This window comes from Macaca fascicularis, chromosome 14, assembly GCF_037993035.2.
Source record: "Macaca fascicularis isolate 582-1 chromosome 14, T2T-MFA8v1.1".
Taxonomy (NCBI): domain Eukaryota; kingdom Metazoa; phylum Chordata; class Mammalia; order Primates; family Cercopithecidae; genus Macaca; species Macaca fascicularis.
In genome coordinates, this window is record NC_088388.1 from 34,291,663 (window position 1) to 34,309,050 (window position 17,388).

General features: G+C 35.5%; 1 protein-coding gene across 1 annotated transcript in view; it reads left to right on the top strand.

The window, feature by feature from the left end:
* The window catches only part of DCDC1 (doublecortin domain containing 1), a 499,491-nt gene that overhangs the window by 95,969 nt on the left and 386,134 nt on the right, over nucleotides 1-17,388 (top strand). Inside the window, exon 8 of the mRNA XM_005578290.5 lies at nucleotides 532-625. Coding sequence (XP_005578347.3) covers nucleotides 532-625 — 94 coding nt within the window. The remainder of the gene's footprint in view (nucleotides 1-531; nucleotides 626-17,388) is intronic.

Sequence of the window (17,388 nt, forward strand, 5' to 3'; positions counted from 1 at the left end):
AGACTCATATTCATGGAAAACCTGAAATGTGATTTATTCAGTTCAGTTTTTAGTACCCAAACAACATAAGTTATCAAGGTGAACTGTGATCAGACTATTTTTATAATTTATTTTAGGACACTTGGAAAACACTTAAAAGCTAAGGAAAGTAGGTACTTAAAATCTAATTTAAAAGGTAATATCCTCTCATTGTGAAATAAATGGAACATACAGAAAGTTGCAAGAATAAGACAAACATCCCTCAGAGTTCTAAAGGTCTACCATTTATTAAATAATAGATAACTAGTATTTAATATTTGTTGCATCTTCTTTTTTACTGATACTTGTGTGTTTTTTACACACACACGCAAGTACAATTAGGATGTAACAATTTTAACTGCCTTTAAATTTCATATATTAGAACATTTTATAAATCATTAAATTTTATTTTACAATATAATTTTTAATAACTGTGTAGTATAGAAAGGAGTTTAAATGTATATTCAGTTTAACCAGAGTTTACTAAATTATTTATAATTTTTTCTTGCACAGGTTTTAGATACTTGTACAATGAGAATGAATCTAAATTTACCAGCCAGATATTTTTATGATTTGTATGGCAGAAAAATTGAAGATATTTCAAAAGGTAAGTGGCAGAGATTTTGTAAACCATTTGATAATATTTTGAAAGACATTTATATTTTGTTTTTCCTTTGAACATTTAAAAGAAAAACATATAATAAAACATGTTTAATTATAACATGGATAAATATTCTTATACAAAGGGAAATCGTGAAAGGACATTAAGATTTTAGGAATTTTTTATTTCAAAACAAGTTTGGAGTTTTTAAAAAATTGACAGGTATTTTAACCTTAGTAAACCATAATTAAATAAAAGTAATTAATACATTTTTATAATGTTATAATGTAACGGCCAATTTATATAGGATACAGCTTTCCAAAGACAAAAATAAGAAATTGCATTACTGTATGATCACATAGAGGTTTTAAAACTGTTTTGGTCAACTTCTAGAGCTTTTTCAAAAGTTATGAAATGTAACAAATGTACCAAACTAACTGTAGTTCAGTTTGGAACCACTAGGAAGAACTCCAATAACCCATTACTCTCTACTAAGCGTGTATATCAGCAGTATGCTGGTAAATGTTATCAACTGACTCTGGAAAAAAAAAAAAAAAAAGGCCTCGATTTGCAGCATTTAGCAACTTCATGGTGTAGGTGCTCGTACCATGACCAATTTCAAGCTACCACTGAATGCAGAGTTCAGAGGGAAGGGTTTTAACTCACTGAATAAAGTATTTGGAGAAGAGATGAGAACAATTGGCTTTTGCAGACTGGTACAAGTTGGCTCTAGCACATCAAAGTATATATCCCTTGTCACAGAATTGACGGATTAGAAATTAATTTAACAGTAGAGAAGTTCACTCACTAGGTTCTTGCATTACCAACTCTACTACTATGTAGTACTTATTCTGGACCAGGCACTATTCTAAGCTCATCACAAATATTAACTCTTTTAGCTCTCAGAGAAACTATAATTCCTATTTATTGCAATAACTGAGGTACAGAGAACTTAGGTAATTTGCTCAACATCACACAACTAGCAAGTGGTGGAGTTGGGACGCAAACCTTGGCAGGCTGGCTCCAGTAGCAGCGCTTTTAACCATTGTACTCTGTTCTCTCTCTCTCTTTCTGCCTCCCTCTCTCTTTCCACTTTAGTGTCTCATCTATGTCAGAACTCCATTTGTTTTCCTAGTACTTTCCATACAGGATGTAATTATTGTATTGCTTTGTTACTTTTTTGTGTATATGCACGCTTCCTACCAGACTACAGACTTCCTGGGAACAGGCACTCAATAAATAGTACTTGGATTTTTGAATGAGTCTTATGTCACTCTCCCACATGATCTGTTTCTACCACAATGTAACGTAAAAGAGGGCAAAAACAGACACTAGCTTTGTTGTAATACTAGTAATAAGCACAGTGCCTGGGACATAGCTGACACTCATAAATGTGGCATGAATGAATTAAACTGTCTACTCTTGGACCTTTAGTTGGTTCCACTGTTATACTATTAAAAGTAACTCATCTTCAGTCAAGAAAAAAAGTTATGAATTGTACTTTAAAGTAATTTCATTGTCTTTGTCCAAAGAGATTAGATATCCATCTAATATCTCTAAAGGTACTGTTTTGTTTTGCTAGCCTCATTTGTGAGTTTAAATTTCATATTCATGAGTTTAAACGTGTTATTGAAATGGTCCTATAATTTCATTCAAACTTTAACTCCATGCTTGGTGAGGGCAGGATATTAAATAACATGCCTTTAACTGCGAGGGTAGTGATTCAAACAACTGAAGTGATTTTGGGATGTGGCTACAGCAGATACTTCCATTTGTTTCCCATTTTCTCACTTGTACTATATAAAAGCAGACTGTTTCCTTAATTTATCATCCTTCATTAATACTTACTGAATGATAACTATGATATTTTCATACTTATTGTTTCTAAGTCAAATTTTTTGGCCAAGGATTACATATGTGTGTATTCAGAAAGTAAATTTGTTTTTCCTGGCCTTTTAAAAAATGTTTTTATTAGATATCATAACTATTTTTCATGTTATTACATGTTTTTATCTGACGATTTCAAATCTCCTGTAGATACCTACCCGTTATCTAGAAGGATTAGGTAAGGTTATTTATCTGCAAAACATGTAACACAAAGAATCCTTCCTTTTGTTCTTTGGGGTTAATAAGAGTGTCATTATTAAAGCTGATTTGTTTGTTTCTTGCATTTTTGTCTCCTCCTCCATTCCTCTTGCTAAGATTTTCTTTATGATCAACAATATTTTGAAATTACTCTTAAACTAGCATTAATAAAAATAAACAACATATTTTCTTAATACCCTATCTAGACTTGAATTATTTCCAGTTCACCTGGAATTAAAACATCAGATGTGAATAAAATGCTAGAATTGAAACTAAGGAATCTTCATTAAGATGAGATTTATATTTAGAAAGTTTATTTTTCTCCTCCCAAATATGGTATAGCAGCATTACTTATCAAAACAGAAAAGCACTGACTCTGAGATGTGATACTTCATGGATGCCAGAGGCATTCAGATTCATGCCTCATTCTTCACATATCCCAGAAGTGTGCTATTATCACATTTTAATGCATGCCTTGCCCTCTGTTTTTGCATCCTTGTAAAAGCTTATGCCAGGTGAAATTAGCCTGTGCAACCACTAACATGTGGAAGCATTACAAGTTCACTGGACTTAAAATATTTAAAGAAGCTAATCCTGTTGGAGGAACTTCCAGTCTGTAGCGCCCTAGTCACTTAACATTAGGTTTTTGAACTTCTGTTTTCTTTGTTTCTATGATGTTGTGCATCAAATGATTGAGGTCCCTAAACTTTTGTGTTTGATGGTCTTCTGGACTTCAACTTGGGAAAGGTCAAGTTTTATGTGAAAGTTGTCTTTTAATTTAAACAAATAAATGCTGATACTCTTGATTTGATGTATATCTCTTTTTTTTCTTGCTTTGTATCAGATCAGAAAAAAATCTTTTAATAATGTCTAATGTTAAGATCATAGCAATTGCTTTTTATTTATAAGCACAGATTAGAACTGTAATTGTACCAAGGACTAAAAGCAACAGATACACAAAATAAAAGTTTTCTCCTACTTATTGCTTCTTTTTTGGAATTAGATATACTTTCAAGTTTTCCTTCTATGCTGTGATAAATAAGCACATTTGATATAATATTAAACTACTTTTACTTTGTCAAGTAAACCTTGGAAAAGACAAACAGGATTGGCAAATTGCTTGTTTTTAGATTTTATTCTAAACCATAGACAATTTTTTTTTCCTGAGACTGTGTCTTGCTCTGTTGCCTAGGCTGGAGTGCAGTGGTGCAACCACAGCTCACTGCAGCCTTGAACTCCCAAGCTCAAGCAATCCTCCCACCTCAGCCTCCCCAGTAGCTGGGATTACAGGTGCAGGCCACTGTGCCTACTTTTTAAAAACAAATTTGTAGAGATGGACTCTCCCTCTATTGCTCAGGCTGGTCTTGAACTTCTGGGTTCAAGCAATCCTCCTGCCTTGGCCTCCCAAAGTGCTGGTATTACAGGCATGATCCACCATCCTGGCTTTTTTTTTTTTTCCTCCAGTAAAGACAGAGTTTAATTTATGTGAGGCTGGCCACATGGAAGAAGTCATTACTCAATTCAACCTCTACCACAGAAGATTTTAATAAAGAAATTTTTATTGTTACATGTGAAAAAGTTATTTTATTATAGTTCCTGTATAGATCTATCCTTTCTACAATATAAAGGAGTACACCTACTGGGTACAGATACCATATTCCTGCAGATGGTCAACATGCTGGTACATATACAGTTATTCCTTGGTGTCCGTGGGGGATTGGTTACTGGAGGCCTGTCCCATACTAACATCCACAGTTGCTCAAATCCGTTATATAAAATGGTGTAGTATTTGCATATAGCCTATGCATATCATCTTTTATACTTTAATCTCTAGCTTACTTATAATACCTAATACTGTGTAAATGTTATATAAATAGTTGTTACACTGTATTATTTTTAAACTTGTATTATTTTTATTTCTGTATTATTATTTTTTTAAAAAATATTTTTCACTCATACTTGGTTGAATCCAGGGATGTGGAACCCAATAAGATGGAGGGCCGATTATATATATATGCATAAAAAATACATTCTGCAAAATCACACCCACCAAAATAACAGGGATATGGGGAAACTAGGGTTTGGGAAAACCATTGAAAAGTCTATTTACCTTTAAAACCACAATACTATCTAAAATAATAATGATTAACTTAGGAGATAATGTAAATAGCTGGGTAGGCATCTTGGAGTGCAGCTTTAGAAGATATTAAAGCTGCACAAAAACAATAGAGTGTGAGACAATGCAGATGAAAGTGAAGTGGAGATTTGGGCCAGTGGGGCTTCCTTTAAGGAAGGCCCAGGAGGAAATGAAATTCCCACAATGAGAGAGTTATATAAGGCCAAGGATGCACCTTTCTGGGATGGTAAGTACATCAGCCAAGCTAAGACGATTTTTTTTCTTTCCTGATAAATGATAGAATTCTACTACTTCTCTTTTGGCTTCCTTTGTTTAGGAAAAAGCACATATTTATTAACCAAACTTCAGTATCACTTTGACGTCATTCCTCTATTTACTAATTATATACGAGCTATTTGATGTTATACAAGCATTTCAAATGGAAGACAGATGTAGACAGTGTCTGATTTCAAGGGAGGTTTGAAATAACACACTCATTCCTCCTAACATTTCCAAACTTTTTGATCTCTTAACTTCTTTGGCTTAATTATTACATGATGGTGAACCAGAGGAGTCACTCTCCCTCTCAAGGGGGGAGATGCTTAGTCTGTTAGGACCTCTATGAGGGATCCATTCCAATAATCATACCCTCGTTCTTTGTCATAATGAGTGCTGTTAAATTTACCCTAGTGGTTCTGAAATGAGTTAGAATACTACATTAATTAAATTGACTCCAAGATCATTCTAGACATACTGAATGTTCACTTCCTATTTCATTTCCTACCCCAAATTACACCCAGCAATACTGTCCAAAATAATTGTATATTCTCTGATAAATTTTTTGGAGATTCTGAAATTAGATTAAGTACAGGATTAATATATTTCATCATAAAATTCCAATAACATAGAGATGAATTTGAATGTTAGCTCTTGCCCATTATCAACTTTTTGTGGAGACATTAAAATTAAAAGAATAAAATTTCAAATAAAATCCAAAATTTTAAAGTCCACCCAGAAGCAAATTTCAAGATCAAATTATCTTACTTTTTTGAGTTAAAAACGAATAAAGTTTCAAACTCTTCAAGTTAAAGTGCAAAGAGATCAAAGTCCTAATTTTTATTCTTTCTGGTATCAGCCAGATGGCTTCTGGATGCCTGACTGGAGCTGGAATGTCTCCAGCAGCTACCGTCTGGGCTCCTAGAGTGGGTGTCATCCGTTAGGACCTCAGAAGTTGAATTAGGTCTACACCAACATTTGCATATGCCTTGTTTGCAAACCAACAAAATGATTATCACAACATCAACAACATAGCCGCACATTCACAACAGTAGCCACTCCCAGCAAATGTGGCCATTGCATGCAAAATGATGTTTCCAGGACCCTATGTTTGGCATAATTCAGACCCACATGATGGCTGCCAAAGACCCTAACAGAGACTAAGTGAGGAAAGGCAGACAAGAGAAAATATTATCGTCAGTCTTTCCAAGATGCCAGTTGGCCCATGCTGTTGACCAGGCTCTATGACCTGTGACCTAACTTCTTGGGAAGCAATCTCCCATTAAGACATTACTTATAGCATTATAAGTTTACAGTATCTTGAGGGAAAAATTGACCAGTGCACACTGTCTTCTGTCTCAAAGAGGCTGCACAAAGTGTTGGTTAAGTTCTCTGATTTTTGAACCAGAATTCAAATTCCAGTTATGCCACGGACTGTATGACCTTGGACAGATTACTTAACTTCTCTGAGAGTCAGTTTCCTTAAGGTAGGAATTATAGTATTTACCTTAACAACATTGCAAAGATTAAGTGAAATATATGTTAAGTCCTTAGAGCAAGTACCTGACACTTGGTAAACATTATAAGGTATAATGTTTCAATAGTATAAAATTAGCTTTCATCATTATTGCTGTTATTATTCTTTTTATTTTTTTTTTCTTTTGCAGTGGAGTCTTGCTCTTGTTGCCCAGGGTGGAGTGCAGTGGCGCGATCTCGGCTCACTGCAACCTCTGCCTCTTGCATTCAAGTGATTCTCTTGCTTCAGCCTCTTGAGTAGCTGGGATTACAGGCGCCTGCCACCACACCCAGTTAATTTTTTTTGTATTTTTAGTAGAGATGGAATTTCACCATGTTGGCCAGGCTGGTCTTGAACTCCTGACCTCAGGTGATCCGCCCGCCTCGGCCTTCCAAAGTGCTGGGATTACAAGCATGAGCCATCGAGCTCTTAAAGAGGGAACTGAGAGTGAGAGTGTTTCATTCTTGCAACATCTGGAAGTTTGCATTGGTAGTAGCACCAGTCATAAAGACTTATTTGAGGTATCATTTTTCCCTTTTAAAGAATTCCAAACATCTTAATATTCTTTCTTTCTTTCTTTCCTTTTTCTGAGTCAGTGCTTCTAAACCCCATGCTCAACTGAGGGTGATCACTGTCTGGTTTCATAGCATCCATCTTGTCTTAGGAGTGGCATCTTCAATCATAGTGGTTGCTGTAACAGCCTCTGCCTATGGAATTATTTAAGCCTAAGAAATTTACTTCATGGGCACAGCTTCCCCCTCATCTCCACATCAGTTCCCACTGTAGAATAACTTTTGGCAGATTTCCAAATTGAAGCAGGTATTCGTGTTTCTGAGGCTTATGTGCCAATGGTCCCAGTTAGGACCAACACTGCTGCCATTTCCTCCTAAGGACATGGTCTTTCCTCAGTTTTTTAATGCTCCTCCTCTTGAGTTAATGTTTCTGTCAGGCACCTCGTTTTCTGCAATGCTTAAGGTTTGCTTCTACTATACACTTCTTCCTTTCAGAAAGTTCCCTTTTCTAACAGGCTTGGAGTTAGCATTGTTTGCCACAATTGAGTATCTTCTTTTCTTTCATTAATACCTTCCTTTTGCTTTCTGGCCCATACTCATATTTTTCTAACATATGCCTCTAGATATTTTTTCTTACAGAGTCTCTCATAGTGAGAGATATGAAGTCAATCAGTTCTAAGTTTGTCAATAGCATCCTTTGTTCAAACCAGTCTTATCTATTTTCACTTCTGTTAATTAAATAATTCTACCCAGGATGTATTTCTCTCACAGTCTAACATCTAACTTGGATCTGGTGTCTTTGATCAATTATTGTTCTGCCTGAATTAACTGTAATGTAATTAATCTTGTCTTTGTCTTTCCTTAATCTCAGGCCCATCTATTTTTAGAGTTCACTCAGCACTTTTTTGTAATATTTTTACCAGTCTTTCTTTCCAATTTGTCCAGATTTTATGTTCACTCTTTGTATAATTGTCCTATCCTCAAAAGAGATTCCTCAGAAGTGATCCCCAAAAGAGATTCTTAACTATAAATTTATCTGTAATGTAAATACCAACTCTTCGAAGCGTTCGAGATCCTGTCTCCTCTAGGGGATTGTTCTCAGTCTGCTCTCCAAGATCTTATCTTGATTCTTCTAAAAGGTTTCACTGGGTCCCAGCTACTGTTTCTGATTTTGTAGCAAATAAAATATTTTACCCTTTTATAAGAACTTCTTTAAGAGTAATTAGACTTGAATGGGTCTCCCTCTCCTGACGTTTAGGATCTCAGGTTTTAGCATGTTTGTGTGTGTTTCCTACCTGTCAAATATGTGTGTGCTTGGGTCAGACATGTACCATTTTTCTAGGGAAATTTCTGATCTCCTCCAGCTAAATCAGTTTGTCTTCTTTAATTTTATTTTCATGCATACACTGTTCTCTTCTGATCATAATAATTAAGCATATTTTCAAGCCACTTTACTTTCTCCTTGATTCCTTTAGCAATCTGATTCCTAGATTAGCAACACTTCCTTCGAATAGTTTCTGTACCTTAACTGAAGAAGATAGAGTGTTCCTTTTACGTAAAAGGTCTATCACCTTTCTGTAGGTGAAGCCACAGTTTGGGTTTATGAAATTTAGAACCATGGTTAAAATTTATATGATAAAATCTAAAGCCTACTTTGATTGGTGGAGGTTACTTTAAAAGTTTATCAACAAGCCACGTGAATCTAATGTTAGCTCATCCACATTTCCTTTTCGGCCCAGAATACAGTTGACTATAACATAATGAAGAGTAGAACTGAAGGCAGCAGATGTAATGCTTCCTATCTAGGCCCAATATTAACAATTTAAAGACAGAACGTCACCATCATGTGCGTAGAACTCAGTTGCCATTATCCTTGAAAGTGCTGGTCTACAGATTTGCCTTCAAGATACAGAAAAGCAGCAAATATTGTTCCACCTTGCAACGCCTAAAATAATGTAACCCCAATCTCAAACTTGCCTGAAGTTTCAGGTGAAGTTCACAGCTTGGTTAAGTAAACAGTAGCAGCCTGCACAGTAAGGAAGTCATGATCAGCTAGTAGAGCTAAGTCCTCCACAGCCCACCTGAATATACTAATGCCATATCCAATCTCAACATTGTCTGAAGGTCAAGACTGTTGGAAGATAATCCCAGCTGCATTTAGTTGCTTTGACCCATCAAGCTCAAATTCTGTGTAGTCTTTGCTTATTAGGAAATTTAAGGTCAGTTTCCCTATTCTCTATATACAGGTCTGTTAGTAAAAATACAACTACAAAACTGTATATTCAACTACCTGACCCAATATAGGCAGCTAGACACCACTGAAGTTAAAGGCAAACAAACAAATCTTAAAGCCCTACATAGCGCTTGCATATTAAAGCACCATCAAAACATGACGCCACTCAGTCAAAGCCCCTTCATAAGTCTCGAACATTTTTGTTATTTGCTCTCCAACATCACTTCTGTATTTCTCAAGGTTTCAGACCAATTTGACCCCATAAGTATAGCACTTTCCTGAGTTTTGTGAGACATCTAGAAATTATTTAACCTGAAGGAGTAGTATAAATCCCAGAATTTGTAGCCAGCTGGTCAGAAGTGAGAGTGGCATGGGGATTCCCAAACATGTGGCTGTTGTCTTAAGTAAAGACAGTTTTGTGGAGGATTGGACTGTACTCTTAACCTTGCAAACTACTTGCAGTGAATTCACACTTCCCAATTTCAAAACTTACTACAAGTAAAACTACAGCAATTCAAAGAGTGTGGTATTGGCATAAGGACAGGCATATAGACCCATGGAATAGAATTCAGAGTCCAGAAATAAACCAATACATCTGTGACCAATTGACTTTTGACAAAGGTGTCAAGACCATTCACTGGGAAAAGAATAGTGTCTTCAATCAGTGGTGCTGGTAGAACTGGATATCCACATGTAAAAGACTGAAGTTGGACCCATACTTCACACCATAAATGTGAATTAACTCAAAATGGACCAGCAATCTAAATAAAAGGGCAAAAACCATAAAACTCATAAATAAACGTAGGTGCACATTTTCACGACTGTGGATCTGGCAATCAGTTCTTAGACATGATATCAAAAGTATGAGCAAAAACAAGAAAAAAATAACTAAATTGGACTTCATTAATTTTGGAATTTTTGTGCACCAAAGGACATTATCAAGAAAGTGAAAAGACAAACCATAGAATGGAAAAAATATTTGCAAATTATCTATCTGAAAAGGGTTTAAACCTAGACTATATAAGGAACTCATGCTCAACAACAAAAAACAAACAATTCAATTAAAAAATTGGCAAAGGACTTGAATCAATGTTTTCCCGAAGAAGTTATACAAATGGCAACAAGCACATGAAAAGACACTCAGTATCCTCAATCATTAGGGAAATGCAAGTCAAAATTACAATGAAGTACTACTTCACACGTATTGGGATGGCTATAATAAAACTCACACACACACAAACACACACACACACACACAGAGAGAGAGAGAGAGAGAGAGAGAGAATAACAAGTGTTGTTGAGGATGTAAAGAAAGTGGAAGGAACCCTCACACATAGGTTGTGGAAATGGAAAATGGTGCAACTACTTTGGAAAACAATTTGATGAGTCCTCCAAAAGAAAAACACAGAATTACCACATGGCCCTGTAATCCCACTCCTAGATATTTAGGCAAAAAAATTAAAAACAGGTACTCAAACAAGTATATGTACATGCATGTTTATAGCAACACTACACATAATAGCCAAAAGCCAAATGTCCATGAATGTTCATGAAGTCAAATGTCCTACGACTGTAGGAACAGATGGTAGTATATACATACAATGGAATGTTATTCAGCTATGAAAAGGAATGAAGTACTGATAATGCTACAGTATGAGTGAACCTCGAAAACATGCTCAGTGAAAGAAGCCAGACATAAAAGGTAACATATTGTATGATTCCATTTATTTGAAACATCCAGAGTGAATGAATCCACAGAGACAGAATGCAGATTGGTGTTTGTCATGGCCTGAGGGAAAAGGAGACTAGGGAGAGGCTGCTTAATGTATAAGTGGTTTTACTTTGGAATGATGGAAATGTTTTGGAACTGTATAGAGGTAGTGGTTGCACATTTTAAATCTACTAAATGCCACTGAGCTCTTCACTTTAAAATGGTCGATTTTATATTATGTGAATTTCACCTCCATAAATTATTTAAAAAAAAAAGACAAATGGAGCAGAATCGATTTGCCCCACTTGTTCCAGCCAAGGTCACCCTAGCTCAGCTGACAGCCAGCTGATTCCAAGACATGTGAGCAAGCCCAGCCAAGACCAGCAGAACCACCCTGTTAATTTGCAGACTCATGAGCTAAGTGAATGCTTATTGTTTTATGCCACTGAGTTTTGTGGTGGTTTGTTGTGCAACATTACTGTGGCAATACGTACCAAATATAGTAAGCTATTTGTACTTCTTAAATGTTATCACATAATCTTTATTCACTGTTTAGACAGCTAAAATCTATTCCTAAATCTTAATCCTTGGTATTGTCAGAGTAATCTCCCTAAATATCCCTCATTTTTTTTGTTGTTGTTCAAAATCTTACATTTCAGGAGAATCTGTACATTCTCGATTTTCACATTCAAGAAACTTCACTATGTGATCTTGCTCAGTCATCCGACTTAATCACCCACAACTCACAAGTACCCAACATGGACCTTTAGTTGTAGCTAGATCAGTCTTTTTAATGTTCCAGACAGTTCAGTGACACGTGGGATGCCCAGCTTCCCTACCATACTTTATGCTATTTTCTGCCCACTTGGAATAATCTTCCAATTCTCCATCTATTCAAAGTTCAGTGAATTGTGTCAGTTAGGATATATTATATTATTTTATGGTAACAAATGACTCCACAACTTTTAGTGTATTATTTTGCCCTATAACTTTCAGTGGCTTATACAAATGTATTATTTTTCACTCATGCTACATGTTGGTGTGGGTTGACTGCAGCCCAACATGACTGCATGTCAAAGCAAGTCACATGCCGTCTTCTTAATTCAACAGTGTGAGGATGTCTGACCCTTCTAAGGGGAAGAGGATTTCAAGTGACACATCTAAACCTGACATGAATAAGGTGGGAAGTGTACTTTTCCTTCAGGGAGGGGCAGCAAATACTTTGAATAATAATGGAATACACTGTATTCATTATACATTATACACTCTTTTCTAAAACTGGTATTAGTTATATATTGCTGCCTGACAAATTGTCCCAAAATTTAGCAGCTTAAAGAAAAAAAACACATACTATTTCTCAATTTTTGTGGGTCAGGAATGCAGGCATGGCTTAGATGGGCTCTCTGAGTTTTTTACAAGGAAGGTCAGCCTGCAAAGTTTTAAAATATTATTTACATCCTACTTTATTTATTTTGTTTACTAATACCTTCTTTTCATAACCTCTTTTGATTTTTTTCTGTATCATAAACCATAAAATTGTTTATATAGTATTTCTGTTTTGTGTATTGTACTTATTTCTTTAACTAAAGAGAACTTTTTGTCTTTTACTTTTAAAAAAATCTCCAAAACTCTCCTAATATCTATGATGGAACTGGGCATATCATAGGTCCTCAAAAATATTAATATTCAAATAAATAATTATTAAACATAGTCTATGTTATAGTGCCTAAAACATAGTAAGAGATGAAAATACTTTTAAGTGAATGAATTAATTAGGATTCCAAAATATCTTTGTTGAATTAAATTTGCAATGAATTACTCACTATTAACTGCTTTTTGTTGGTAGTTTTCATGCGTAGTGTTTCACAGACCACTCTGAGTGGTATTTTGCTACATTCAATAGGACTTTAAAAGCTAGAAGATTCTCATTTTTGATACTCGATGTAATATAAGACAAATGATAATGACTATTTTTTTTTCAATATCTGCTCCAGAACAGTGTTGTTGATTGATTTACTTTTGATTTCAGCATCAGAAGGGCCTTTGGTGATCACCAAAATCTCACTTTGTTCATTAATCTCCTCTAAATTGTCTGCAACAAGTGTCCGTCACTTGTTGCAGACAATTTAGTCACTTGTCCGTCACTGCTTGTTCCATTTCTGACAGCTATACTTTCTCTAAAAAATCTCTTTCTCTAAAAAAAAGTATTTTTCTCTAAAAAAAGTATTTTTCTCTAAAAAAGTATTTTTCTCTAAAAAAAGTATCTAAAAAATACTTTCTCTAAAAAATCTGTTTTATATCTAATGGAAATCTGTTCTTTTAAATATTTATCATTGGTCCTGAAATTAATTCCTAGTTTGTGATTGCCTTTCATATATTTGAATATGTTTCATTTAAGTGTTTTGAGGTTAGATATCCCTAGTCTCTTCAACTATTTGTCTGGCTCCTCATCATCCTGCTCACTCTTCTCTGTTCTGTCTAGTTATTTCAGTATTCCTCTTTGTGGGGCCCTAAATTATACACAATTTTCCAGGTCAATCAATGGTGAGTAAAACAGCCCTACCCTCTCTTTTTTTCCAGGTCATTATGTTACCTAAAATTGCATTATTATTCCTATTAGACACATCATATAATTGATCTATATTGAACTTGCAGCCAATGAAAGCCCCCAAATTTATTCTCATAATTTGCTTTTAAGCTGCTTCTTTCTTATCTTGTACTTGTACTGCTAGTTGTTTAGATGTGAGAACAGAACTTTACATATGAATTCCTACTAAACTTCTACCTCTAAGGTTTTTATTTAGTAGTTTAGCCTGTCCAGATCTTTCAGATATTTAATCTGTCACCTAAGAATTTAAATTTAGTAAGCATACCAACTTTACCCGTTCAAGTTATTATAAAAATGTTGACTGGGTTGTGATTAGGGCAGAGATTTACAGTATGCTAATAGTCCTGCTTCAGATTGTATTAATCCTCCAAGAATATGGTTATTTAGTGGAGTCTGCAAGCTCACTTATCTCTAACTTAGACATAAGTCTTTTAATTTTATCATTCTACTAACACTATTTTAAAAATGATTTCATTCTTTCATAGCTTGCATACTGAACCAATACTTTAATTGTATCATGGTCTGAATGGCATTCATGATTTGATTTCTTTGTTCCCAACTTCTCTATCTTTACTTCATGTAATTTTTAAACCAAATCCTTGCTTTTTCAAAATCCTTAAGTATTACTGACTCCTTCCACTCTTCACTCAAATCACTTTGTTTCTGTTTCTCAAACACTCTCCTTCTTGCCCCAGTACCTTATCACATGTTTCCTCAGCTTGGATTTTCTCTCACCATATCCTCTTGGCAGGCTATTGCCTACTCATGTTAAGGTCTTTATTTAAATATTACTTCTGAGAAACTTTCCTGACACTCTCTTGCTCCCATTCCCCTTCCCTATCTCGTCTAGGGTGGTGTATTTCTTATTGTTATCCATAGAAACAGAACCTGTTTATAGTCGCTCTCTCTCTCTCTGTCTCTGTTTGTCTCTGTTTCTCTCTCAATTTGTTTTAAGGAATTGGTTCATGTGATTATGGAAGCTGAGAAGACTCAAGCTCTATAGTTGGCAAGCTGGAGATCCAGTAGAATCTATGCATAGTTAGTTACAATCCGAGTTACTCAACCTTTTTGTTCTATTAGGGCCCTCATTTGATTGAATGAGGCCCACCGACGTTAAAGAGGCCAATCTTCTTTACTTAGTCTACTGATTCAAATATTTATCTTATCCAAATGCTTAAACATCCTCACAGACACACTCAGAATAATGTTCAGCCAAATGTCTGGGTACCTTGTGATCCCATCAAGTTGGCGCATAAAAGTAGCCTTTACAGATGGGCATCCCTCTTACATTCATAGCACCCTGTGTATGGTAATTATTACAACTGCAATTAATAAAACTTCTTGGAGAGTTATTTGTTTAATGTCTGTCTTTCATCTAGACTGTAAACTACATGAGGGTGAAGATTTTATAAACTTCTCTGTATTCCCATGTTCAGCATAGAGCTAAATAATATAGTAGATATTGTAAAATAGTATAAAAATTAGGGGACTGGGCATGGTGGCTCACACCTGTAATCCCAGCATTTTGGGAGGCCAAGGTGGATGGATCACAAGGTTAAGAGATTGAGACCATCCTGGCCAACATGGTGAAACCCCATGTCTGCTAAAAATACAAAAATTAGCTGGGCATGGTGGTGCGCACCTGTAATCCCAGCTACTTGGGAGGCTGAGACAGGAGAATCGCTTGAACCCAGGAGGTGGAGGTTGCAGTGAGCTGAGATTGCGCCACTGCACTCCAGCCTGGCGACAGAGCGAGACTCTGTCTCAAAAAAAATTAGGGATGCTGCCTAACATAAGTGGAAAATTCAGGCAATGAGAGAGGGTCTAGGTGTAGTCAAAATGCTTCCTCCTCCTTGGATGCTCTAAAAATGCCTAGTACTATTCTTGTACATCTAGCACTGCTCCTGTTCTGCCAAATGTGGAATTCTGCAATAGTTCTGACAGTTGAGGCTCCAGGAACAGCATTACTAATGAAAATTTTTATCTAACGGAAATCTATTCTTTCAGAGGGTTTAGGGGGCTTTAGGGGTTTGGGGGGTGACTCAAAATGATATAAACTGCAGCCTACAGTCAAGCCCCAGGCAGAGAGATGTGTATGTGTGTGTGTGTGTGTGTGTGTGTGTGTGTGTGTGTGTGTGTGTAAAGATTCCTTTTATAACTTTCTTCAGGAAATAAATTGTGAGCCAAGGCAGCATCCACTCAACTTTTTTTTTTTGCCTTGTTTTGGATACTAAGTAATATAATTCTCTTTGACTTTTAAATAGAATCATTTAAAAACAAGCAATCATGAATTCTAAATAGAGGACTTAAATAGGAGGTTTGTAAACATTACATGATCTCCTACCTTGTCTCCTACAGATACACCCATTTATCTGGGAAGGGGCATACAGATTTGGCAGTACCTTTCTTAAAGACAATAGATGGTAGCCACAGTGTATTGTGACCTATTTCCCACTGGAAGAAATATTGTTTATATGTTGGTGTAGGAAATCTCAAGCTCCATGTAGGGAGCTCGAATCTCTCTCCATACAAGAATCTCTCTCTCTGTTCATTAAATATTTTTTTAGTAGTCAGTGATCCCATGTTGGGTCCTAATGATTACTGTATGTTTTCCTGAGGGTTCACAAACCGTTTTATAATCTGTTCTACAACTTTTTAGGGAATTAACATTAGGCTTATAGATAAAGTTTCTTCTTTAAATTTAAGTGTATTTGCCTCTCTTCAGTCCTTGAGTTCCTTAGAATTTACCTTTACTTTTCAAATTTTATGAAATGTAAAAATTTAGGTCTCTTGCTGAAGAAGGGTGCCAAGTGCTGGCAGTAATTAATCAGTCCCTAAATCTCTCTAGGGCAAGACTTGGTGTATACAAAGGCAGCCAGTTAAGAGCCTGTTGTCTCAGAAAGATGCTGCTCAGGAAGTCTTCATTCCTTGGAATTGTGGTCTCTTTGACTTTGCCTTGGTTCCAGGATTTCTTAGACATGGTCCTCAGGGTCTTCTAGTAACTTCGTCTACCCATGTTGCTTATATCAAAAACAGAATGTGGTTAAGTAACCACTGATTTATATTTTTACTATTGATCTACAGAGGTTGTCAAGAATGTTGCTAAGGCTTGAGTTTTGAAAGTATTTTAGTGGCAGTTGGAGATCTCCCATTATATAACTGGATCACTGTCATCTTTTATTAAATATGTGAAGGCAGAATTGTGCAATCTGAACATTCACAAAGTAGTCTAATCTATCTGTAGACTCTTTAATCTTTGTCAGAAATTCCCTGTTGAAATCTTTAAAACATAGGCTCTCTTTTATATTCATGAAGATATAATCATCACTCCTAGTTTTTGTTGGGGTAAACTTGTTTTAGTCATTCATGTAATTTTTAAACCAAATCCTTGCTTTTTCAAAATCCTTGTTTGTCTTTCTGTCTTCTGGTTTTTATGTCTCTTATTTTTCAGCCTTAGAACTCTAAAGTCAAAACTCCTATTCTGACTCTAATGACTTGTCCATAATCCCAGAAGTTTATTATAAAATATATTATAATAAGTATAATTGCCAATGAAAACAGCCTAATTGCTACTACCTGTTATAAAACAATGTCTTACGTAGCTCTCAGCATTTCAAAGTTATGTAAAAGAACACGACTCAGCAGAGATTCTCTTTCTCCTAAGAGTTTTTAGGAGAAGAAATCATAGACAAAAATATGTAAAAACACTAAT